General features: G+C 57.1%; 1 protein-coding gene across 1 annotated transcript in view; it reads right to left on the reverse strand.

Annotated features, from left to right (window-relative positions):
* Window positions 1–318: 318 nt before the first annotated feature.
* The window catches only part of ALX4 (ALX homeobox 4), a 38,618-nt gene continuing 18,915 nt past the window's right edge, over window positions 319–20,021 (reverse strand). The window contains exons 2-4 of the mRNA XM_042791230.1: window positions 11,256–11,566; window positions 4,462–4,590; window positions 319–2,351 (exon numbers count right to left, since the gene is read on the reverse strand). Coding sequence (XP_042647164.1) covers window positions 2,028–2,351; window positions 4,462–4,590; window positions 11,256–11,566 — 764 coding nt within the window. The 3' untranslated portion in view covers window positions 319–2,027. The remainder of the gene's footprint in view (window positions 2,352–4,461; window positions 4,591–11,255; window positions 11,567–20,021) is intronic.

Here is a 20,021-nt window from a genome sequence, read left to right on the forward strand (position 1 = left end):
CTTAAGCCATCGTGCCCGACGGCTCGGCTGGATGTTTAGGCTGGGACATAAGTCCTGGCTGTTTGTGATGGGAGAGGCCCCCATCGTACACGTGGTGTGGTTAAATTTAAATGCGTGCTCGTTCCCCGTGAGTACCAAGGAAAGGCATCTCTTAGCATTTCTGAGGAGAGAAAAGCGACAGTACTGCTGGTCTTTCCTTAATCCAATAAATATATATTACATTGGATCTAGCAACGGTGTATCATTTAGGTAGTGTGCGGCACTCTAGGCGCTATAGAAATACTTGTATATCTCGTTAACCTGAAACCTGACATTTGGTTGTAGCTTATTTGGAGCCTTTTCCAAGACCACTAAATATTCCTGGACCTTGAACTACAAGATCCCCTAACACTGAGCGTAAGGAGGGAGGGCAGGGTGACACGCGAATTTTCATGGGAGTAAAATCGTGCAGTTCCCTTTCGAATCTCAGAGATGGCTGCCCCGGCTCAAGCTCGGCCTGCATTGCCGCGCAGCGTGGGTGGTGATGCTCAGCTGGCCTTCAGCTTCCCCCTGGTGATAATTCAGTGGTGCAAAAGGACGTTCCAAAATTATTCCTAGCACTACCAGATTGTGGAAGAGCTTCTCAGGGATTTAGCCTTGCAAGGGAGATCTTACTGAACCGCTAGCGCTGTGCAGGTAAAGAGCACTGGGAGGGAAAAGCGGAGCGGGGGGGGGGGGGGGGGGGGGGGCACGTTGCCTCGGACAAACCAGGCATCTCCTGCTTCCCCTGCGAGGCGAGGAGGATCTGGGGCGGCTGGGGATGGGGCAGAGTTGTCTGGTCCAGCCTTGGGTCCCTTCCCAGCCTGTTCCCTGTGCCGTCCCCTGCCCAGAGGTGCCCACAGCGGCTGCGTGCAGCAGGGCTGCGGGGAGGGGCTGTCATTGCCCGTATCGGACCCCAGGCCAAGGTGTACTGAGGGATCCCGTGGCCTCACGCAACCTCTGCGTGCTAACGCTGGAGCTGTGCCTCAGAGCAGTCTCTTTGGGGAGCCGCGGCTTCACACAGCAACTCTTAACTCCCCTCCCACGGCTGCTGTCTCTTAAATTGAGGATAGTAATTCCCAACCCAGGGAAAGCCAGAGGAAAACGTGTGGCTGCCCCACCACGCACATGAGCCTCGACATCGACCACAACCGTGGCAGAGCAAACCCCAGGCGCGCCCCGGGGCAGCGGGCCGTGCCGGCAAGCTGTCGTCTGCCGGGGTGCATCCATCTGGTGCCAGGCGACCAGAGGGCTGGCAAAGGCTCCCAGTGTGGTAGCCCCGTGCCGTGTTGGGAAGAGAGGCATCCCCTCCGCAGGAGGCCTCTGCGGCTCTGTGCTTCATCTCGGACTGCAAGCTGGAGAGGGAGCAGGGTGGAAGGAGGTGGGCTAACGCTGCCTTCTTTCTAGCCTCGGGGATCTTCCCAGCTGCGTTCCCCGCTCAGCTGTGGGAAGTTGTGGCTCCCGCTAAGAGGATGGGAGCAGCCTGAGAGGTGCCTCTTTGCTGGTGCCAGAGTCCCCATCCAGTCCCCTGCCCCGGGGCAGAACGGATCTGAGCAACACTGTCGGCAAATCAGGAGGGGAAGCAGTATGTGTGTGTATGGGAGGGGGGTGGCGGGATGGGAGAAGCCACTGAAATGCCAGCGGGCTCTTGCTCTTTGGAAAGGCAGATCTGGTGTCAGAAAAAGGAGCAGGGAGAAAAAAATGCCCAGGTTACTGGGGAGGTGGCGGTGAGAGGGGCCGCATCCTCCCAACCCAGTTCTCACTGGAAGAGGTGCTGCTCCACAGCCTCCCTCTCCCTGCCTGATCCCAGGAAGCCAGGAGCTGCCGTGTTCATGCTGGAAACGCTCCACTTACGTTAACATATGTACTTTATATGCCTAGGGTAGCTAAAAGTGCTGCATTCAGATCCCCGAGGAGGCAACTGCTGTCTGGAGTCCAAGCGGATGGATTTATTCGGCTGTCCCCATGTGCTCTTCTCCGTGTCTCGTGGGCGCGGGGCTGCAACCCTGTCATGTCGCCCAGGAGATCGCGGCGCTGTGCTCCTTCGCTTTCATCCTCAGGGCAGCGATGCTGGAGGTCTTGCGGTCCGGCTCGCTGTTCAGCTCGTAGCCGTTGAGGCCGGGGCTCATCCCGGCCGTGCTGAAGAGGCCGCCCATGTGAGTCTGTCCCACGTGGCTGCCGGGGCCGGAGACGCCGAGGAACTCGGAGACGCCGCCGGCCGCGTGGGGATGAGCATGGGGGGACATGCAGGAGGGCACCGTCTCGCAGGGCACGACGCAGGCGGGCACGGGGGAGGCAGCTCCGTTGTTGCCGATCCAGGAGGGGTTCTGGATCTGGGTGGGAGGCGGGGAGGGGGTGGGGGGAAAAGAAGCATCAGGGATGCAGCCGGCGGCTGGCCTGGGAAGGGGGATACAGCTTGTCCCCAGCCCCTGCTGCTTGAGGGGCAGCTGGTGGGGTGGGGTGCGGTATGCTGGTCCCCACATCTGCACCCACCCCCTCGGAGCCAGCGAGTCCGCTCCCAAATCTGCGTGCCAGCCCGGCCAGGGGCAAGGAGTGCGGGGGACTACCTCACAGGGGAGCAGGCCTGTGCCCCTCCTCTGCCATCGTGTCTCTCTGTTCCCCCTCCCAACCTTTTCTCTCTTTGGCACCACAAGTGCTTTTTGGAGCTGGGATGCTCACGGCACAGACAACCTGGTGCCACCCACAGTGTTTCTGTGGGCCTACCAACCACAGAGGGACCAAGCAGAAAGGGGTGCTGCGAGACTGCCCATCCACTGTCCTGCCCCAGCTCGGCGCAGCTTGGCCTAGGCAAGGGCTTTTCCGTACCACACGGACATGCCCGGTTGATCTGGGCTGCCCGCAGCCCCCCCAGCACAGGCAGTTTCCCTGCCCCTCTCCCCCGTGGGGCTCGCTGCCCGTCGAGGAAGCATCGCCCGCCCTGCTGCGGAGCAGAGCCCCGCGGGGCCGCCGCGAGCAGCCGTGTGGGCTCCTGCAGCATCACTCACAAAACAATATTGCAGAAGAAGAGAGGAGGGAGCAGAGGGGCTCAGTATTTTCCAGCGGGAGTAGGTGTGCTGCAGCCAGGGCCGGGGACAGGGGGCACGCAGGATGAACGTGGGGAGGAGCTGAGCGGCTGGCTGGAGCCGAGAGGGCAAAGGGCCCTTCATCCCACCGCCCCATTTCACCGCTCACCCTTGGGCCCTCTCTGATCTCTTACCTCCTGCAAATCGCTTTTCATTTTTTTTTTTTTTGATCTTTAGGGCTGGGAGAGGAGGGCAGTATGGAGGGAGGGAGCAGTATAAGTTACAAAGGCAAGAGAAAGGAGTGCTGAAAAGGCTGCTGAGGGTGTCCTCTGCTTGAAAAGCTGCTTTGGCATCTCTCGGCTGTTTCATAAGGGCTCCTTGTTCAGTTCAGGGGAGACGCCAAGGAGGAGAGAGGTCAAATGCTCTTGGCTTGGCTGCGGGGGAGCTCTGGTGCGGCGCTGGCTGGGGAGGGAGCTGACAGCCGGGGCGGGGAGGGCTCCCAGCCCATCTGGGAGGACAAGTCGGGTTCAGAGCATCACGCCTGCACAACCGCATCCTCGAGCAAATTCTGGGCGGCGGGAAAAGGAGCGGGCAGGGTGGAGGGAGTGCTTTGCAGGGGCAGAGCCCGTCTGCCCTGTCATGGTCTGAAGGCAGTGTTGAGAAATGGGGGCTGGCCCAAAACTCGGGTGGCTGCTGTGGTGACAGGTTTTTCCCGGACAGGAATCTAAGGCGGGGAGGTGGCTGTCACCTGCCTCCTGGGCCAGGGCAGGAACGTTTTCAACAGGCCCTGGGAGCAGCCCCAGATACTCCAACAAGGCTGCTGCCACCCCGCCTTCAGAGCACAAACCCACAAGTCCCGTGGGGAGCGTCCCCAGACGTCACCGAGTGCGCTGCGGGCACCACAGCCCAGCGCTGGGAGACTGCGGTGGGAATCTGCCCAGGGAAAAATGCTTTTGTCCAACCGCCTAAAGAAGGGGCACGGAAACCTAGGCATGGCAACGAGAGGCCTTCCTGGGAACTGCTGGGTTTTAGGCATGAAATAGCCCTCTTTTTTTTTGACCCTTTTCCAAACCACTGGGAAATCAGTGGGCAGCAGCACATGCGATGGGAGGAGGACAGCAGTGACCTGGGCCCGAAGGGTGGCTGCACGACATCCCTGGGGGCTGGGCTTGGTGCCCGCTTTAGAGACAGCTGCTCCAGGCCAGGGCAGGAGGGAGCCGGGCAGGACACCCAGCTAAATAATTCCTGGCCCTTCGGTGCATGGTGATACAGCCCCGGCGCTCCGGCAGCCTCGCCTGAGGGCTGGTGGATGAACCCGAGAAGCGAAGCATCGCTTAGGGAGGGGCTGGGAGCAGAGGCGGTGTGTCCGACAGGCGCTGGGACTGACAGACCAAGGTGGGGGGGGGGGCGATGCACTCACCTGGGCGTAGTTCTCAGCACGGGTGAGCAGAGGCAGCTCGTAGGCGGTGGAGAAGTGGGTGCGGACCTGCTGCATCTGCCCGAACCTCTCCCGCTTGCGCCATTTTGCTCGCCGGTTCTGAAACCACACCTGGGGAGAGGGCGACAGGGGGGCTGTGAACAAGGGGAGCTGCTGGCAGCGGAGCCCGGCCGCAAGCCCTGCGAGGCAGCGGTGGTCCTGCCCCTCATCCCTGGGTGGAGGGGGGGGGGTGTGTGTCTGGGTGATGCCCGGGGATAGCCGATCTTCCCCACACCCCTAAATCGGTGTTACCCAGGTGCTGCCTGCAACTCTCGTGCCGTCAGCCGGTCTCAGACTAGAGGTGTTTCAGCTGCCAGGCTGAAAGCAGCAGTGCTGGGGCTTTCCCCGAGCCTAATCCTGGCTATGATGATGCCCTTGGCCGAGAGCTTGCACTTCTCACTGAACTCTCAGTCTTATTTTTCTGAACTGCGAAAAAAAAAAATTTAGAAAAGCTTTAACAGCCCTTCCCTCCTTAGCTGCAGGAAAGGACAAGTGCCCTTGTACAGCGTTGCGTGCCCTTTGCTTTACACCGAGTTTTCTTTGCAGGGTTTGCAGCTCTGCTTCACAGTGCTGCTCAGATGCCTTCAAGGCAGGGGAAAGACCAAAACTCTGCTTCTGCTCTTATTTTTACTGGCTTGACATCAGTGTGGATTATTGCACTGTTGTCAGCACCATTGCTCCTGATTTGCATCGGCCTAAGAGAGATCAGAGCCTGGCCCAGTGTCTTCAAAGCCTCTTGAAGCTTGTGAGTCAGGGAAACACATCAATCAAGAGCCGCTTTGAAGGCACTGAGAGATGCAGGCGATCACCAGGGGCTGGGTTGTGCAGGTCACGCCAGTGCATGAAAGGAGCAGTCCTGGAGCCGCTCCGCTCTGCTTCGAGTTTTACACTGTGACTTGCTGGGGGGGGGGGGGGGGGGGCATCACTAATGAATAGCTTGGTCCTGCCCGTGGGCAGCTGGGGAAACTGGGATCTGGGTGGGAAGCTCAAGTCTTGGGAGGATAGCGGGGTGAGCCGGGCACTTGGTACAGGGTGGGGTGGCAGGCTGGCTTTTGGGTGGGGGGGGGGGTTGTTGGGTGGAACAGGAGAGAGGTGGCATTTGCAGCCTGTGCCGGCAAAGCTGCTACTGGGAGACAAACAGGCTGGAGGGTCTGTGGGTTTCGGTCTGAGCTGACCTTCTTGCTTGTCCTGGAAAAGTAATTTCAGGTCCTCCTGCTTCAGTTCTCCCCGCCGCCTTTTAGGCAGGCCGGTGCCTGTCCCTCGCAGCTCCCCACCACGGCCAAGCCCCATGGCACGAGTGGGCAGCCAAGGTGACTCGCCCCCCCTCCCCACCCCACCGCTACCCCCAAATCAAAAAACCTTACGAGGATTTTCAGCAGGTGCAAAAAGCACCAACAGAAAAGGCCTAACATGATCCCAGCTGAGCACAGGCTGCACATGGAGAGCGTCCTCCTGGCTCAGGTTTGATGCCCCAGGCATCTGTCTGCTTTTCTTCTACCTCGACTTGGCACGGCCGCTCCAGCCCAGCTGCAGGCCAGTCCCAGGGCTGGCCCGGCTCGGGCCGCTTTGATCTACAGATTCAAAGTTAGCGGTGGTGACCCGGTTCCTCCGCGGGCGGAGGAGGCCCCGCTGTGCACAGAGGGGTGCGGAGCAGGTAAGGAGCAGAGCTCTGGCTGCGCGGCGAGGCCGGGGCGGAACATATGCCAGGCATATGCGGCCGTTCCCCTGCCCGGCGACGGCACCGACCGGCCTGCCCGCACACCTGCCCGAGCATCCCGCCCCACAGCCTCACCCCAAAACCATCCGCGTGTACGCTCGGCATCCCCGGGGACACCGCGGCAGCCGGGCTGCCGGAGCCCCCGGGGAGGTTTCCCGGGGCCGGCCGAGGCGGAGCGGGGTGGCCGGCACGGGGGGGGGGGGGGGGGGTTTGCTTTGCTGCTCGTGCGTTGGCTTGAACTGGCGCTGACAGAGCAAAAGGTCCCGAATTGCAAGCCCCACGTGGCTGGTGGGCCGGGAGGCTGTGGCAAACCCTCGCCGTTAGGCTGAAAAAGAAGAGCAGCTTCAGTCCAATTGCTGGTGCCGGGGGCTCTGGAGATGCTCCGAGGGCTGGCGGTGAGCCACTGCTCCAAAACGCTTGCGACAAGGTTTGGACCGCTTTGTAAAGTTCTCCTTTCTCCTCTGGCCCAAGTCCTTTCAGGCTGTTTGGTGTCTTCCAGCTGGGTTTCTCCAGGCCTCCACAGGGAAAGCAGGGCAGGCAGGGCAACATAGAATGTGAAGATGTCAGCAAAAAAACCCCGACTAATCCTAAGTATTTCCTCAACCTTATCAGACACCTGCTTTTAAAAAGCAAATCTAAAACCCAGCAAAAGCCCATTTTCCTTTCATTGCCTGTCACCTTTTGTCAGGAGAGGCTGCTGTGGGACGGGGATGTGACAGCGGAGGTCGCAGCGGTCGGTGCAGCGTGTCCTCTGGGGTCAGGACGGGGTGCTTCATGCAGGGATGAGCAGTCGCTGTGGGCTGCAGCTCAGTGTTTACAATTAGGGTGGGAGTGTAGGGTAATGTCATGTATCTGACTCCCGCAGCCAATGCTTTGATAAGCCCCGAGGTACCAAATCAGCCCTATAAAAATCTACAGAACAGAAAATGTTTCATGTCTCCATAAACATTCAGCCATATGCTGGTACCTAAATCCATATGCACACACAGCTGACGTGCCGCAGGGGAGGGGATGGAGGGGCTGGGGACAGCCCAGCCGGTGCTGCCCCCGCCACCGAGCCCCACGTACCCCGCACAGGCCACGGGTGGGTGGGCTGGTGGCCACCACAGGGCCAGCTCCAGCCTGCTGCCCCACACCCTGTGCTCAAGCCCCCCCCCACACACACACTTTTTGCTGCATCACTGCCCTGATGCAAAGAGCCGCCCGCCGCCGTCAAGCCCCTTGCGCTCCCCCGGCAGCCTCGCAGCACCCCTTCTCCCCGTCCCTGTCCTCCAGCCCCGCTGCCCTCCTCCCCCAGCTCAGCCTCCGTCTGTCCATCTGCCTCTCTGCCTCCAGCACCCCATCCCTCTGTGAAAGGCCAGCCCGTCTGCTCTCTTCCTGGAGATGGGCACCGGCCCTTTGCTTTCCAGCCTGCAAGAACAGAGCCAGAATTCATCCTTGAGCGCTGAAACTGGACACCATTTTATCAGTGGCCTGGAATGGGAAATTGGAGCCTGGGATGAGAGAATTGAATAACTCGAGCTTGTTTTCATTTCATGTTTAATTTCCTGCAGGCTTAGCTCAGTCTTTCCGCTCCTTCCACCAGCCTCCCAGGGTTTTATGGGGGAAAAGGGATCAAGATATATTACTTCTTGCTTTGCTTTGCTTTTTTTTTTTTTTTTTTTTTTTTTTCCTCTTTTTTTTCCAAGGCGGTGATTTCGCTACAGTGGAGTTTGACATCTCCCTCTCACTTTCAAGCCCCCGCCGCATCACAGGGTCACTGCCGAAAACATTTCATTAACAGTCCCAGCAATCATAAGGCTGGCGCTGAGGGGGGCTGGCCGAGGGGTTATATTCCCTGGGTGCAAAGCTTCCTTCCAGCCCCATCTCTTTCTCCTCTGCCCAGGGCAGGCCAGGAGGCAGAGATACTCACAGCCCAAGAGAGATGAGCAGCCGGGGCCAGGCTGGTGGGGGGCTGGGGATGTGTAGGTGCGTGTGTGCACGCAAAGGGAAGGACCCACGTGTGTGTGTCTACCGTGTTTCTCTAGTGCCACCGCCTCAGAGATCTGCTGCAGCCCAGGGTGGGCTGGAAGAAGCTCAGGTACCAAGCAGCAGGAGCTCTTTCTGGAGCTCTGCAGCCCCAGGCATGGAAGAGGAGGAGAAAAGACTGGGAGATGCACGCTGTGCAGGACCTACAAGAAAACAGCGCCCGCTGCACAGCCTTGCAGGTTTGTTTCTGAGCCCTAGCAGGCTCTCGCTGGCTGGGTGGCTCTGCCTCTGCGCGGGGCTTATGCACGGCTCCCGCCTCAGAAAACAGGGACGGGCAGCAGCTTAACAGTGCTTGGTGACGAGGGACCAGTTTTTTTGGGGGGGTAGGGGAGGCAGGCAGGGAAAACGTTGCATTGAAACGCAAGGGGAATTAGCTTTGACATTGCCGGACACCGGCACTGACAGCTGGAAACCAAAGCAGGCAGAAAAATGGAGCAGGAGAGGGGCCAGGCTGCGGGATGCCATGGCTCCGCAGGCGGCACAGCCCGCCCCATGCCCGCTGCTGGCACGAGCTCTTCTCCAGGCACCGAGAGCTCTGGCAGCTATTTCACTTATGAAGCGTGAGCATGGGAAAGGGATGGGGAAAAAAAAAAAAAAAAAAAGAAAAAAAAAGCCAGAGCTGCTGCTTGCCCAACTGGGCTCCGCATCTGCTCTCGCCTGCAGCGTGGTGGTGGCTGGTTGTGCTCCCCGGGGAGCTGAGCCTGGCCCGAGGGGATGACCTCCAGCCAAAAGCTGGCTCAGCCGTGGGAGGGAGCATCACACCTCAAACCCGCCGGGCTCCTCGCCTCACCTCTCCTCCCTGCCGTGCCGCTTTGCTTAGTTCAGCCTTGCAGGCAGCTGAAGCGGGCCTCTGTGAGATTAACCCAGGACACTCGCCATCCCTTCCTTGGGAAAAGGACTGTTGAGCTCCCCTCAAAGCCCACGGGGCTGCCCAGACTCCCCCCACACGGCAGCCAGCTCGGCGGAGGGTGTCTGAGTCCATAGCGGCTGTTTGGCTTGCAGGAGGAAAGAAGTGGCTCGTGGATAATTTGTGATTTCTGCCCTCGTTGGGCCCTTGGTCCTTGCAGTAGGTGTTTGCTTTGCCATCGGTCTCCTGGGCTGCTGCCCCCTCCCCGTGCCCGCTCTTCGGCTGAGCAGAGGTGCCCAGAGGGGTGGGAGGCCAAAGCCAAGCCTAAACAAGCTATAACACAACCCAGAGCTGGAGACAGGCGCTAAGGTGATTCACTAAGGCCCTGGCCCCCAAAATCCTCCCTCCTGAGAAGCCCAGCGGGCTGCTGGTGTGCTTATCACAGGGCGACATGAAACCCCTAGGCTGCCCCCCTCCCTCTGCCAGATTTCCTCCTGGCTGCCTGAGATGCTTCTGCCCTTGGCAGCAGTGGTACCCAGTGGTGAAGCGGGGGGGAAAAAACCGCAACCCTGAGATTGTGGGGCGTGTGTACTGAACGTGGGGCATGCATGCCCTGGCTCTGCGAGCTGGCCCTGCACGCTAACTGGGACGTGCCACCTGTGCCCCCTGGCTCAGAGGCGAGCAGGATGAGCTCGCCACCCTCCAGCACCTCATTCTCGTTCCTGAGCGAAAGGGATTTCGTGCACCGGGCAGTCAGTAACCTGATGCTGCGCTTGGCCTCCCAGGAGACCCCATCAGCGCTTGTGATACAGCCCTGGGAAATCAAGGGCTGCATCCAGTGGCAGAAATAAAGAGCTGGTGTTTGTAGTGCTGCCTTCCTCTGCCCACCCCACAGTGCTCGACATGCTACGTGCGGGACCGACGGGAATCGCGCTGCTTTCTACTGAAATGCAGCCGTATCTGGCCTGAAGAGAAACAGCTGTGGGGGAGAACAGCACACCAGCCCTGCAAACCGATTTAGGCAAGCAGGAAGGAAAAATCCTGCAGCTAGTTGAAACTGGAAGTATGCGTACAGACTAAAATGGGCTTATGCAAGGATGCTGGCGTGACTCCTTCGACTGTTTGCAACAACTACTTGTAAAGGTTAAGGGCAAGTCGGGCGGCCTGGGGATCTTCCTGGTGTAAGAGATACAATCAGATGTCCCCACGGGCCAGCTCTTCTTGATGGTGTTGCAGGTTGTGCAGGTGGTGAGCTGATAAATGCCTGCAGGCAGCAGTCCCAGGATGAGCTGGGCTGGAGAACGAGAGCTTAAGTTTCAGCGGGACCTTCGGTGGCCGTCAAGGCGTGAGCTCCGCCCGCACGTCCGCTCCAAGCGATGGTGCTCCTTTTCGCAGACGCTTCTGCGCTCGGTTTGACCTTGACTCGGAGGAGACGGCAACACTCAGAGGACCATTCGCTCCTTCGGTGTGGGGTTTGGCTCTGCTGGAGCCCCAGGTTAGTTCAGGGGAGCCAGCTGATGGGAGCCGGCACCCGTCTGGGTGCAGGCGGGTGAGATCGCAGGGCGGCTGTTTGACTCTCCCGCTCCTCTCCAGGTGGCTGGAGCACCTTTTGGATTCAGATCACCAAGCCCCGCGCAGTCTCCGTGCCTGCTTAGCCCAGCAGGCAACAAGAGCTGCCTCCCCTGTGTCACCCCGTGCTCGCTGGTACTGAGCATCCAGGTCACTTTTGCAGCGCCACCTTGCCAGAAGGAGCCTGTACTGTGAGGAAGCTTGCTCCCACCCAGACTAAACCTGTATCCCCTGCTGAGTCTCCTGAAGAAAGTAATTTTTATAATGGCTTTGTTTAGGGTGACGGTGAGGCTTACCGGCCGGCTGCCCCGTTACCTCAAGGACAAGAGGTGATTCTGTTGACACTGGAGCTGAGGCCACCAGCCCAAATAAAGGACCTGGCACCAGCGTCAGATGTGGCTGGCCAGCCCCATCCCGTCCCGGTTGCAACGGTGTTCCCGGGCTCTGGCTAGGGCTCGGCTGCCTGCCAGCAAGGGACAACACATTCTTGGGGCTCGTGGTTCCACCCCCCAGAGAGGGGGGGACTTGCCTGCGGCTCGCCCACCCGTCGCCCAGCCCCAGGCCCTCCCCCGTTACCTGTACACGAGCCTCGGTGAGGTCTGTCCTCATGGCTAGCTGCTCCCTGGCATAGACGTCGGGGTAGTGGGTCTTCTGGAAGACCTTCTCCAGCTCCTCCAGCTGGTAACTAGTGAAGGTGGTGCGGTTCCTCCGCTTTTTGCCCTTGTTGCTCTCTGAGTCGGCCTTGTCCATGGGGCTGGGGAGGTCCGTGCTGGCCCTGTCTTGGGACACTTTCACCCCGGCCTCCTTCACGCTGAGGTAGCTGCTGTCCATTCCCGAAGGGTCAGAGCTCGGCTGCAAGTCGGCTTCTCCCAAGCTGCTCTCCTTACCTATTTGGGTGGGGAAGAGGAGGGCAGGTTTGGGCAGGGGGAGAGAGAGAGAGAGAGAGAGAAGGAAATAGATGTAAAATTTTCAACCAATTGATTAGTTCAACCTATTAAAGTTGGGCAGCGGGCCCTGAACACAGGGTGGCACCGCCCTGGGCAGAGGCAGAGGAGGGAGGCGAGGCAGAAGGCTGCCCTGGGTGCAGGAAAACCACCAGATTCAGTCTCTGAGCACAGAGGGGCCCAAACCCAGGACTCGGAGGATTGTCCCCGGTCACCAGCCCCTCTGTGCTCCCCTGCTGAACAAGACATGGCAGAGAACCAGGGGCACGCGCCACACGGTAGAAAGCCACGCAGCCACGCGTGGTGCTCGGTGGGGTCCTGGTGGCTGCTCGTGCATCCCCAGGCGACGCTGGGGTGTCAGCAGAGGTGTTCCTGACTGACACCCCACCGTCACCCCCGCAGCCTTCCGCCAGGACTTGCGCTGCTTTCGGCACGGGGGCTATGACCGGCGCTTAGTGCCACGGAAGAGGCTGGTGTGAGACACCCCAACCTGTGTGCGGGGCAGGGAAAAATGAGAGGAGTCTGACAGCAGCCTAAGGAGGCTGTTCTTGCGTGACTGCCCTGAGCAATTAATAATTAGCAGGCCACGAGGTACAAGGGCAGTATGGCGAAGCAGGAGGTGGATCTTTCAGCCACTGCAGTGAGCTGGTTCCTCTCTAAGGCTTAAGAGCTGTGAGTAAAACCACCTTTGAGCTTCTGTAACCGGGTGTATGTATCCTCAAGCACAGGTAAAGGTGTTGTGATGGGGCGTCCTCTCCTGCCCACCTCCTGCCTCCGGTGACAGTGGTGTCCCCTTCCTTACCAAGAGTGCTGCCACGCCAGCAGGACACTGCTGGGGACCCACGGCAAGTGGCCGTGGCTCTTGCTTGCCCACTGCCACTGCTCTGCCGAGCTCCGTGTCCCCAGACCAGAAAAAGAGGGATTTGTGTGAGCGACTGACCCACCCGGCATATGCTGCACAGGCCAGTGTCACTCCTGCCCACAGTCCTGAGTGGGATCTCTGGACAAAAACCATGGTATCCCTACTGCAGGGCTTAACCCTGAGCCACTGCGCTCAGCTCCTAAAGGTCTGGGAAGGAAAGGGTGCAGTGGTATTTCCTATCCGTGCTCTTCTTACCACGCCGAGAACATGCCAACTGGCTAATGCTTTTTTTTATATATATATATATATATATATATAAATTCACATTAGCCTATTTTTAAATGTTCTCAGTCCAGGATCAGTCTTTCTGGGAAACAGCTCCACCACTGAGTGATGTCCCCACAGGGAGCTTGTCCCCAGAAGTGTCATATCCAGGGTTATTAACACCAGCTCAGGCATTTTAACCCATGTCTTTGGAAATCCCCATTTTTTCCAGCACTCGTCCCTCGTTACAACATCCTTCCACCTAATTCACTGTATATTTACAGCTTAGCCCTTCTGAGAATGCCTCTGCCATGGCTTCACAGCCAAAAGCCCACCAGTATCCTCGCCCTTTTCTCACTCTCGCAGCCGAAGGACTGCATGGAGGTGACTGGGATGAAAGCAGGAGGATGAAATGTAGCTGTCACCCTCGGGCATGAGGGCAGGGAAAGCCCAGGTTTAAGTTTGGGAGGATGAGCTGTGAAAGGGATTTGAGAAAAAAAATTGTCCCGTTAGTACAGGGGAGCGGAAGGCAGACCTGGGCTGAAGGCACCGGCGACGCAGGAGCTATCTGCCACTACCACCCCACCGTGTTTATGGAGTTATTGCTTTCTCTAACGCTCCTCCCTCAGCCTTTTGAGGAGCTCCCTGTAAAGCCCAGCAAAGCCTGATGGTCTCTATCTCAACTCCCATCGCTTTGATCCTCAGGAACATTTTGCCAAGGTTTTTGTTCCCTGGGCACGGGGACCAGTGCCCAGGCCAGCGGCTGCCACCCTGCCTCCTCTCTGTACCCACGCCCTCCGGCCGGCTGACCGCCTCTGCCGCTCCCGGGGCACGGACCCGTCCAAAACGGGCTGGGGCAGTGCCCTGCCCCGCAGCCCGGGTAAGCCATATGATACGGCCAGGGTATTATTTATTTTCAAAACTAGTGATAACAGCAGTCCGGAAAGTCTGCAACAATGGGCTACCGCCTGTGAGAGTCAGTAGAGATTGACTAATAAATAAATAAAAGTATGCCAAGAAATTTTTTCCTCCTTTCTTTTTTTTTTTTTTTATTATTTACGATGTCAGGGAGCTCAATACATTTTCCCCCGTGCCTTTTGTGCTGGCTGCTTCCCTAACTCCCAGGTCCCCAGCAGCAAGCACAAGACCCGAGGCCTTTCCTTGGGAACTTCTCTGCTGTTTCTTACCGGCTCCGGCTGGCTGGGGAAGGGTCTGCACAACCCCACACAAGCTCACAGAAAAGCTCCGGCCCTGATGGAATTTCCTCGCCTGCCTCGCTCGAACTGCAGCCGGGAGCCGGGCTTTCAGCAGCGATGGTTCTCTCCGTCCCATGCCACCAGCCCCAGCGAGCGAGCGACCCGCTGCCAGCCCGGACCCCTCCTCGCTGTCTCGGCCGCGCCGCTCGCACGCTCCCGCACTGCAGCAGACACGGGCTCCTTTCCCCCCAGCCCCTGCGGGCACCGGGAGGGATGAGCTGGCTCTGTGAGAGGGGCAGCAACGGCGGGAGGGAGGGCAGGAGGCTTCGGGGGAGGGTGGCGTGCATCCGCCCTCGGCTGAGCATCCCAAGGAGGAGCTCTCATTCCCTAGAAACGGGCTCCCTGACCTCAAAACAGCCACGCTAACTGCCGAAGTGAAACAAATTGCATACATCTGCATATGGATATGCCCAGATTTCCTGTAACTGGAGATGGCCTCAAAGTTTCAGTGCAAAGTTTGGGGTGTCTGTTTCTAATCAAACCTAGAGAGACCTTGAGTTACATATTGTGAAGATCTCCATGACAAGGAGGTAATGTGAGCATCGTTGCAGCCTTACAAGCCCAACAGGACTGCTGGGTGCCTCCTTCACCGCTCACGACTTCGTCCTTGCCCTCAGAGCAGTAGAAGGAGAATATTTTCTAGCTTCCCATGCTTAGACCCTGCTCTCCCAGAGCCTTGGCTCCCTGCTAGACCATCAGCACTTCCAAGACCTTCCCTGAGTCACCCTGTGTCTGCTGCCAAAGGACACGTGGGCCCCGAGCATCCCGCTGCTCCCTCCCTTTTGGGCAGGAGGGCTGCCTGCATCCTCAGCTCACCTGGGGGGGATACACCTTTCCAATCCCACCACGTCTGTCCTGGGAACCCCACGGAGGAGGAAGGGGGGTGCAGGAGACGTGAACGTGGCCACGGGGGGAGCCCCGGGGACGGGCAGGCATCATGCTGCTCTGCTGACACCTTCCTGGAGGCACCGGCCACTTTAACCATCCCGTCACAATGTTTGGCTTCACAGCTCGTATCTGTTTTGGTCCTAAAGCGTGCTATTTCAGGAGAGTGATGAAGCAAAAGCTTTGCCACGGACAAGCTTATCCGTGAAATTTAATGTGGTGCAAAGTCAGCCGGGGGGCATTCACTTGGCAGTGGAGAGTGGGACATGTCAAATACGCAACTTAGGGCCCAACTGGAGCTGACAGGTCGCCTTTGCGCAGCGCACGCGTGACAAGCCGCAGCTCCTTCCTGACAGACACAGGTCCTGCGGCCGCGTCCCCACAGCCCACGAGGTTCCAAGACAGCTCCGTGGCCAGCAAAACCCAGGGCCACGGCCAGCACAGGGCTGTTTGCTGTTTCCTCCAGGCGAAGAGGCACGGGCAGCGTGCGGCTGCACCAAGCTGCCGCTCTGCTCCCGCACTAAGTGGTGTAGGGGCCTCTGCCTTGCTGCCCAGGCGTGGGCACGGGGGTTTTTCTTCCCCTGCCCATCCCCAGCTCCCTGTGGCCTCCTGCACTGGCCACTTCATGATGCCTCTCTCCCTGCCTGCACAGGCGTGAGCTGGCTCTTACTTTTCATAATGACGATGCTTTTTTTTTAAAAAAAAAAAAATAAAGCAAAAAACACAAACCTCTAGTGCAGATGTTTAAGATGACTTTTTAAATCCAGTTCTGGCTCTTAATGTCATTCTCTCAACTCTTGCTTAAATACCAGTGCTAAAATTTTGCCTAGATAGGGTTTGGGCAGTGTATTCTATATTTCTTATGGAGGCAGATTTACACCACAGCCCAGCCAGGACACCTCCAGGACTTGGCCGGCCGTAGTAACCTTATCCAGTCCTTGTGATCTTGCCTTAACACATGCTGAAGCCATTATACTTGTTCCCAAGTTGTCTGTTGCAGCCTTCTGCCTCCTGTCTGTCATTGCAGTCTAGAAGTCAGCACAAGGCTACCATGTGAAAAAAAAAAAAAAAAAAAATCCACGTTTTGGGTTATATAGTATAAAGCGGAGCAGATGGATTTTAGACATATAAAGGCCCAAATCTTCAGGTTTATTTCTGTTCAGGGAGTCAGCGCTCTTGCAGTCCGCAGATGTAGAGAAGAGCTTAAAGATGAAGACTCACATTTTTTTAGCTGAATGTGGCATCACTGATTTTGTGAGCAATGATCAGATACGTAATCTTCACTCTAGGGCCCAACTGACGTGTAAATCTGGGTAGCATTCATCTCTTAAATGCAGGTGGTAGGAGGCTCCTTAAGACACAAGCCTTTGGAATTGTTCTGGAAGCTGCAGTTAACCTTGCACGAGCTGGTTGGAGCATCTCCATTTCAGTCCTGGGTAAGGATGAACACATCACCTTGTGACCAGCCCTTTCTGACCCTTAAGTTTGCAGAAAGCGGGGATGGTTCCTGTATGAAAGCATGTTCTGTCCATTTATCCCAGCCAAGGAGCTCACTTGGTTGCTCCTACCGAGCCCGAAGGAAGGCTGGGACAGGCTCTGGGCAGCTCCTCTGCTCATGGCATGGCACGCACGGACCTCCCCGTGTGCTGAGGAGGCCGTGGCATGGATGTGCTCCTCTGCCCGGACACCACCCACCCCTGCCGAGCCCGGGCAAAGCTGCTGCCCTGCTGCCTGAAGCCTCCTGAGGCTCTACAGCAAAGAGGGGATGGACTGAAACCCGCAGACTGAAAATAGCTGTGAAGTACCTGGCCACCTTGGGGAGCTAATTACAGACAGAGCAAATTCCTGCTGAAAAACCTACTTGTGGAAGGATGATGGGGGGGGGGGATGGGGGTTTCTTTCTACTGTGCTCCTTCAGACCACACCTCGGGCTCCTCTCTTCGAGAAGAGACTTATTTTTCTGAGCAGAGCAACCTTAAGGCCTGGATCAGAAAGGTCTCCAAAACTCCTTCTGTTCCTGAAAGGCAGTCTGGGGACGGTGCCAAAGGTGCCACGCAGCGCCGGCAGGTCCATAGGCTCTCGGTGGCCCTGCAGCCAGCAGATAACTTAAGTCACTGTCTCTGTCTCCAGTCTATGTGCCTCAGAGATGCTTCCCTAGGAGTCAAAACCATCTGAGCCCTGGCTGCAGTTAAACCCTCTTGTGCCCGGCTGGTTTCATTCTCCTGGAGCAAATCTCTGCGTGGGTTTGGGGACAGACAGCTTGATAAACATTAACTCTAGTGCTGCTGAGACGTTTACATCACAGCGAGCCTGGGGAACGTGTGTGTGTGTGTGTGTGTGTGTGTATGTGTTTGTGCAAGTTGCTGTTCATCTTGCTTTTTTTTCCAAACTTGCTTTTTTTCCTTTTTTTTTTTTTCTTTTTTTTTTTTTTCCCAGTGCAAACATCTGCTTTCGAGGGCACATATTGCTTTATTGTCTGATTAGCTGAATTCACACACCCTGTGGCTACTTGGGGAGAGCTCAGCATCGCCTGTACAAATGCAACACGTGCTGCTCGCTCCTCTTTGATGTTATTTAAAGGACACTAACAAAACTGGCTTTTATATAAACAAATCAATTCTGAAAACTCCACATAGAAGCTGTGGCTAGAGTAAAAATGGACAGTTTATGCCTCAAGTCCTTCTTCATGTGGCACACTCATTTGAACAGCATGAAAGAGCTGACTAGCAAATTTTGAAGGCACGAAAATGCTTCTAGGAACCTGCTGTAATTGCAGCTGACTTTCTGGCTCCCAGAACAGGATACAAGAAAAGAGTAAGAAAATGTACTGCCATTGCCTCCACGGGGAGAAAATTAAACAACTGCTCTGTTGCTTACCATGGCTTCCTCACTATTGAATGTGAAAGGAGATTATCGTTTATGTCAAATATTCTGGAGCTGGGTGTCTTGGTTCTCTCTGGTGAGACCATGAATTTCTTCGTGACCTGGGTCTCTCCTCTCTGACACCTGAGGGGCTTCAGTGCCTGCGGGGGATGACAGAGTGTCTTGGGGATGTGCTCTGCCACGCCAGGGCCAGCAACAAGATGGGTTTCCAAGTGACAGCGGAGGGAGGTGACAGTCACTTTTGTGCAGCTCAGTGGCAGCCAGACCTTCTGTAGATCCCCCACAGGCAGCCCCGGCACAGCGCTGAGGGTTTTCAGCATGCCAGGCTATGTGCGAAGGCCTGCTTGAAAGTATGACAGTCAAGATGGGCCCGCTACTGTAATTTTAAAAGGCTCTTTTATTTCCCACTGTGGGCATGTCACAAACAGCTGGGAAATAATTGTGGGTTTCTGCTATGTCCTATTTGTGTCTCCGCCTAAACCAGTGCATGGGAACCAAAGGCCACCTAAGTACCTCTGAACTGATAGATCCCCAGTGCTTGCCTGCCAAGGAAGATGGATGAGGCAGGCGAGGATCAGAAAGGGGCTTGAAAGGGCTTTCAGTTTCCTTTTGGCTCAGAATTTGATACCTTTTGGATAAGTAGTCTCCCCCTTCCAAAGCAATCCTGCATTGTCTTGCCATGGCTGTGGTTGCCCGAGGGTCTTGGCTTTTCTCAAGTTCCTCAGAACCAGATGTGAGCACCTAACTGCTCTGAAGGCTCAACACTGAATAAGACAAAACACGGGAGCTCATAAAAAAAAAAAAAAAAAAAATCAGCATCACCAATATAGGATAAAGTAGTGAATGAGATCGTCTCAGTTGTAGACTCATACCTACAGACAGGCCAGTAGCTATTTATTGGGAGTTAAGTCCCAAATGGTCCACAGAGCCTTGAGTAAATGAAAGGCAGAGCAGGCAGGTCCCTGTGCTCTTTGCTGAAGACTTTCCTTCTCCACAGACAGGCGATCTAGGCTCCTGCACACCTTGACACGCTGAGCCAAGGTTGGGTCTCTGTCCCACCCCCATCTGAGCTGAGTGTCACTACCCGGCTGTCAGCATCTGGGGGAGCACCTGCCCCCTCCGCCTCTCGGCCTTCCTGGAGGATCTTCCAGTTCTCTCAGGATTGCGTTTCCTTTCGAAAAATCTAGATACGGCAAGGTTGCAAGGCTGCTCCTCCCTCGTTTGGGAAGTTATCTCCAGCCAAGTGACGTGACGACCGGGTTCGAGGTAGCCAGGGCTCAGCCCCGCTCCCTGCTCCGTCAGGCCCCGTGCCCGCGGCAGGGAGAGGTCTCAGTGCTGGGGGGGCTCTGGGGCCGATGGCCGGCGGGGGAAACGCTGGGGGTTGTTTAGAGGTGAGAGCCAGATGAGGGTGATGCAGGACTAAGGGCTGAGCTCTCCCTCTGAAAGGAAGCGCGTAAGCCTCCCCATCGGATGCAGATTTATGTATTCATCTTAACCTCACCCACGCCCTTTGGGCACTGGCGAGGAGCTGAAAAGACCGCTTGCCTGAGCACGGCAAGGCAAAACAGGGTGTCTTCACTACAAGTTGCTATCTCCTCCAGAGATTTCCCCTACAATTTCTGTCCAAGTCGGGGCGCGGGGTGAGCAGGGCATCCGCTCCGGCGGGGCGAGAGGGAGGCACGAGGCACGGGTGCAACCTCCCACGGTCTCAGTGTGTGTTGCCCTCCGTGTTAACCACTCGCCGAGCGAGGAACCGCCAGCCATCACGTGTGACAGCAGATATCAGTCAGCGATCTAGTTAGTGGAGAGCGGGGGGGGAATGTTCCTTCCAGCTGGTGGGGAAGGCTGGTGAGGCAAAACTGCCTGAAATGAGTTGAGCCTTGCTGTGATGTCTGGCTATGGCACGGTTTAATTCCCCTCTGCCAGCTTGGAGAATGATTCACCCCATCCTATGTGCCTGTGCCTGCCCGGACAGTGCTCATGCTGTCGGTCGGTCCATCGGTCTGTCTCTCTCTGCATTCTTCTGTCTGCTCTGCAAAAGCAACCTCATCGCAGCAGAGGCAGCAATGCATTGCTGAAGTTCAGCTGCCTCCCAGAGGTGACTTCCAGTTGCCTGTTTTGTGCTGCTGGTAACGGGGCTGGAGCTGCAACCTGAAATAACCGGTAGAGCAGAGGGGCTCAGAGCAGAGGGAGACGAGAGCCATTTTGTCACGAGCTGAGCAAGAGCTCAGCTGCCTCTGCTTTATGG

The sequence above is a fragment of the Tyto alba genome, unplaced genomic scaffold (assembly GCF_018691265.1).
Source record: "Tyto alba isolate M040663 unplaced genomic scaffold, T.alba_DEE_v4.0 Super-Scaffold_18, whole genome shotgun sequence".
Taxonomy (NCBI): domain Eukaryota; kingdom Metazoa; phylum Chordata; class Aves; order Strigiformes; family Tytonidae; genus Tyto; species Tyto alba.